Here is a 5,615-nt window from a genome sequence, read left to right on the forward strand (position 1 = left end):
TATTTTTATTATCTACCTATATTTTTTCTTTGATTAATTATTTTCATGTTCTCATTATTGAAAATAAATTGTAAACAATTTTGTTAAGGGGAACAAAAAAATCAATAAAAAATAATTGGTCAATAAAATTTTTTATTCCCAAAATTAAGATTGACTGTTCATAAGTGAATTTTTTTATTACTTCTCAATATTTATTTAATTATATAATAATCAAATTCAAATCGATAACTCTCAAAAAAATGTTTGGCAAAATAGGACCAAGGTGGAACCAGAGCATGAAGACATTTGGAAATGAGGAATTATCTTTTTAGATATTTTTAATATTTTCTTTGAAAGACAAATTACTAAACTGTTTCATTTGTTTTTACACTAATTTATCCTTTTATATATTACAATTCTATATTACTAATTTCCTTTACTTTATTGGTTAATTTAAATTATTCATAACCTATATATTCCCGTAACTAATTATTGCTGAGCATGATAAATACAATATAACTTAATCCAAAAAATGAACAAATACAAAGTTTAAACATATCCTGAATTTATAAGATATAATTGATCTATGTTAATCCAAAAAATGAACAATAGCAAAGTTCAAACAAGGAAATTTTGAGTGTACAGTGTCATAAATAAAAGAAATTAAAAGGGAAGAAACGTTTGAGTGTATAGTGTCATTCTCTTTACTTTTTGTTTAGTCATAATTTTCAACACTTAAACCTTCAACAGGTAAATAAGGTATTCTCAAACATTTTTTTTAATTAAGAACTTCTTTTATGTTAGATAAATAAAAATATATTATAATTATACTCTAAAAAGAATTGCATTTTTTCTCCATACATTTAGTAGCAATCTTAATTATTTCCTACTAGTATTTTAATGCATAAAAGACAATAGAGAACGTTCTGTACAACACCAAATATGCAGCAACTGAACGGAATCTAAATGAGTATAAGAAGTGATTCTTCATTCTTGTTACACATAACATTACTTGTCTTATTTTCATAGAAATAAGCAATGAAGTGTTTAGTCATGGTTGTGTTACAAGAGCAACTCAAATATGACATCTTTCTATCTTACACTGAATCACACATTTTCTACTGACATGAAATACTCAAACGAAAGGAAAGCATAGAGCACAAATTATACACTACAAGCAGTGAGTCAATAACATAATTCAAACCAGAACACAGCTAACATTGTACATTCCATCCATTATACTGATCAAATGGACATCTCAGTGACATTGATATCAGGTTTCTTTACCAATTCCTAACCACTTCTTCCAAAGCAGTCGTAGCAAGACTGGAGAGTGTCCATTTCGCATTCTCAAGGACCTTGAACCTCATAAACAACTTCCAACTATTGCACCAACTATGATGCCTATATCTGAGCACTACCTTCTCTGCTTATCTGCAACCTCATTTCAGTTTGCATAAATCAATTATTTTGTGTGAACTTAGTGGGACAAGGCTTTGTTGTTGTTGTTGTTGTTTTCTCTAAGCAAGAAAAAAGTGGTCATTATTAGAGGCTCAAATAAATAGCACACTTCAACAAATATAAAGGAATTTACAATCATATAAGATTTTTAAGTCTTTCAATTACCAGTAACGTCGTTTTCTTCTTCAGGAATCCAGCAACAACAAAACAATAATATATGCTACTTTGGCGCACAGTTCATGGCATGCAACATATGAGCACTGGAAGATGCCTTTGTGAACAGCATTCTCGCTGAATATTCAAAAGCAATAGGGAATAATCCCCTCATTTCATCATGTCCCATTCCCAAGTCTCTGAAGCAAGCATCAAAGCATATATATACAGTTAATTCCTTCACAAGGGATATATAAATTTACATGCTGGGAATATATAAATATAGAAACAGTTCGCTGGCATCTATTTTAGCATTTCATACGGCAATGATACCAATGAAACTGCTCTCTCCTACTCCTAGTATGGTCTATACCTCCAATCTGTTCTTGATGGCCTCCCACTGGGAATTCCATAACCCCACTACAAAAGAAAATAGATTATAAGCAAAAGCCAAATGCGTACAACTATATGGTACTTTAATATATACTTAAATAGTGCCCATGTTTATTTAGCATGCAAGGTGCACTTGCAAAATCACATTAATCCAATTTCCATTTTCTTCACATGGTCAATCAAATCATTACTGTGTATATACTCACATCCTCGAAGTCTAGGCTACCATACATCCTCCCATAAGTTCGCATAGGACCTCCATAACCCCCAAAAGAACCCACGCCATTCATCATAAAATTCTCACTCGGACTTGCATCATCAACAGGTGTGGCTGAATCTAACGCTACCTGCAGGAGCAAGATGCTAGCACAATCATATTAAAACCAAGAAAATTATACTCACAATTTTACCATCACAAAGAATACAAACAACACTAGAAGAATAAATTTGTGCACCATTATGTACAAATCTGCCTGTGTATATAATCACACAATTACCATCGAGTTCAGCTTGACATTCACAGCAAGATCCAAAATGTAATGTCATAAAAAGTATCATAAAGGTCTATGGTACAGATTTGTTGTCATGTGATATAATTAACATATATAGCGATGCACTATGATAGCTTTCCATAAATAGGAAAAAAACCACAAATGCATAATTATGACTTATTCTCTTCTTCATAAAGTACCAACTTTAGATACTGAAGTGTTCCAATGTTATTCCAACAACAGCATGCTTCAAACATCAAATAACAAATGGGCATTCAAAAGACAGGCATTTAACATCAATCAACATATATTCCCTTCTATCACCATATATACATATTTCAATTTCAATTGCAAAGAAAAGACAACAGATACTTATGAAAATATGGAGCAATCCAAGATACAAACAAATACTAAATAATGTACCTGTTGTCCACAAATTTCATGAGGCCTTCGTGAGACACGATCTGCTACACCATCTTCAGCAAAAGTAACAAATCCAAAACCTCTATGACCTGATCTCTTAGGATCCTACATCAAAGAAGACTGTTGATCTAAGCAGTTTAGAGAACTCATGTGTGTTCTTAAATATCTTACCCTGGGAACGTAAACATCTAATATACAGCCAATATGGTTGTAATGTTCCAAATCTATTAGGCTTACCAGAAACTATTGGAATAGATATTGAGATTTGCAGCAGGGGAAGAGGAAGAGAGAAAGACAGGGATTGAAAACCCTAGCAGACCTCTCTTCTCTGAATGCGAGTCGAGTCCTGTTGAGTAGGGGCTTAGACTGTGAAGGAGAGCACCCCTATTAAGTTAAGGGAAGAGAAGAAAGGCGAGTTCTTCCTTCTCCGTCCGCAGCGCTTGCAGCCTCCTCTCCAAATCGCCCCGTGGCCAACTCGAAGGGGCTGAAGTTTGGAAGGTGAGAGAGAGCTCAGGATGGCTAGAAGTTCCGGCAAAGAAAAAATGTAGTTGTGTTGTTGCTGTTCGGCTGTTCGCCGCATCGACACATTCCCTTCTCTTCCCGGCATCGTCCCACACGATCTGCTTGAAGTTCATCGTTTGTTCATCCATCCGCTCTACCTCGCCTCACGAAAAAGATAACACTTTAAAAACCAATAATTTGAGGAGTCAAAATTTAATTAATAAAACTTTTTTTAAAAAAAATGGGGTATATTTTATAATTATTTTAATGATGGTTAATGGTACTCCCACATAAAAGTAGAAGTAAAGAATCCATGGCCTAAAATATGTGTTTGATTTGGTATCAATAACTTCATATCGTATATTTAGTTTGTTTTAAAATTTTATTTTTTTGTTTGACTATTTTTTGTTATTTCAAAAACAAATGTGATTCTATAATTTAGTCTATGTTTATTGTTAAAAACTAAAAATTATAACTTTTATGTTTACTTTCAGTTAGACTATTAATTATAGAAATTTATTTTTTATTTATCAATTTTGTTCTTTATTATTTATATCATAAATTTTGTTTTTTTTGTTATATTTTTTTCTAATATTGTCTCGTAAATATTATTACTTTTAGAATTCTTGGTATTTATTGTTTATATGAGTTTTTTTTACCGTTGTTACTATTTCTTTTTTAGATGGAATTTTTTTTATTGTTTTATATTGTAATTTATTAATCCTATTAGAAAGACTAAATTAAATAAAAAATTAAAATAGAAATAATATTAAAATTATAAACAGTGAAAATTATAACTAAAAAAATACTAAAGATTATTGAGAATACTAAAAAATACTAAAATTTAAATATTTTATATTAATTTAATTATTCTATTAATTTTTATAGTTTTATCAAAATTGTAATTAAATGCTTATATATTTTTTTTAATTGAGCAAGTAAGAAGACAATTAAAAATATATATATAAAAATCTAATAATAAATTTAATAAAATTATAAAAATTATAAAATAATTAAGTTTTTTTAATCTAAAAATAACTTTAAATAATATAATTTAAAATAATACATAGTTTATTACCATCTATCTTAATACAAAGGTCGTCAACCATAAACTCGATTAATACCAATTTATTTTTAATTAAAAATTAATGTTATTCAAATTACTGTATACTAAATTTAATCCGAACACACAAAAATATTAGAATTATCCGGCAATGTTTGTGCATGTGCTACTGCGCAGTTGCTGCCAATATTTTTTTCGTTGCTGTTTTAAAACTCTCAAATGTATAATTATAACAAGCATTTGAAGATGAGATCTGGTAAAAAGTGATATTTTTGAATAAGATAAAAATTTTGTGTGTTTTTTATTTATATGGATACCATAAATTTAAAGATTAGATTTGTGGTATTTTAATTTTTTTTTATTAATAATCACAAATCTGACCTTCAGATTTGTGATTTAAAATTTTTTTTAAAAAAATATAAATCTAAGGATCAAATTTGTAACCCTATAAAATCTGATCCTCAAATTTCTCTGCTCTCTAAATTTAAGGGTCTGATTTGTTACTCAAAATTAAAAAAAAATTCATATTTAAAAAAAAAACACACCAATAATCTATAATAATAAATTATACACAATTTTTTTTTATATAAAAAAAATTAGTCCCAATTTTATAGCTACACTGCTATATTGCAGTAGAGAGGAGAATTCCCTCTGGACCATACACTTATAACAACTAACAATTGCGAGCTTCTAAATTCTGATCATCCATGCATGTTCCGATCCTAGCATACATGCTCGCTTTTATTATAACCAAAACAGGGTTAATTACGCATTGTAAAAGTTATCCTCAAAAAAATATTAACATATACTATCTTAGATAAAATATCTCAAATTAAGTTTTTTCATATAAAAAGGTTTACAGTATAGGGAAAGGAGAAGTGGCACACAGGTCCAAAATGTTGGGTACTAGAATTAATAAAGTAGGATAACATAACTAAATTAAAATTTATAGACGCCGATAAATAAATTTAAATAAAAATTTTAGATAATAATATAAATAATATAATAAAATAATAAAATTATAATTTTAAAAAATATATAAGAAATTATAATATTCTTTTATACATTATAAAAATAATACTCATAAACAATTATAATATATAAAAAATCTTATTATTTTCTCTCTTAATTTCCATTTACTCGAACTTTAC

The 5,615-nt window shown here is 28.7% G+C and overlaps 1 protein-coding gene across 1 annotated transcript; it reads right to left on the reverse strand.

Annotated features, from left to right (window-relative positions):
- Positions 1-962: 962 nt before the first annotated feature.
- Positions 963-3,535, reverse strand: LOC130980575 (protein gar2-like). Its single transcript, XM_057904236.1, has 7 exons — positions 3,376-3,535; positions 3,072-3,124; positions 2,901-3,005; positions 2,193-2,333; positions 1,967-2,013; positions 1,606-1,793; positions 963-1,499 (listed from the first exon to the last, which is right to left on the reverse strand). Exons 1-6 carry the CDS (start codon positions 3,533-3,535, stop codon positions 1,661-1,663), a joined length of 639 nt encoding a protein of 212 aa, XP_057760219.1. The 3' UTR covers positions 963-1,499; positions 1,606-1,660.
- Between the last annotated feature and the right edge of the window lie 2,080 nt (positions 3,536-5,615).

Source organism: Arachis stenosperma, chromosome 5, assembly GCF_014773155.1.
Source record: "Arachis stenosperma cultivar V10309 chromosome 5, arast.V10309.gnm1.PFL2, whole genome shotgun sequence".
Taxonomy (NCBI): Eukaryota; Viridiplantae; Streptophyta; class Magnoliopsida; order Fabales; family Fabaceae; genus Arachis; species Arachis stenosperma.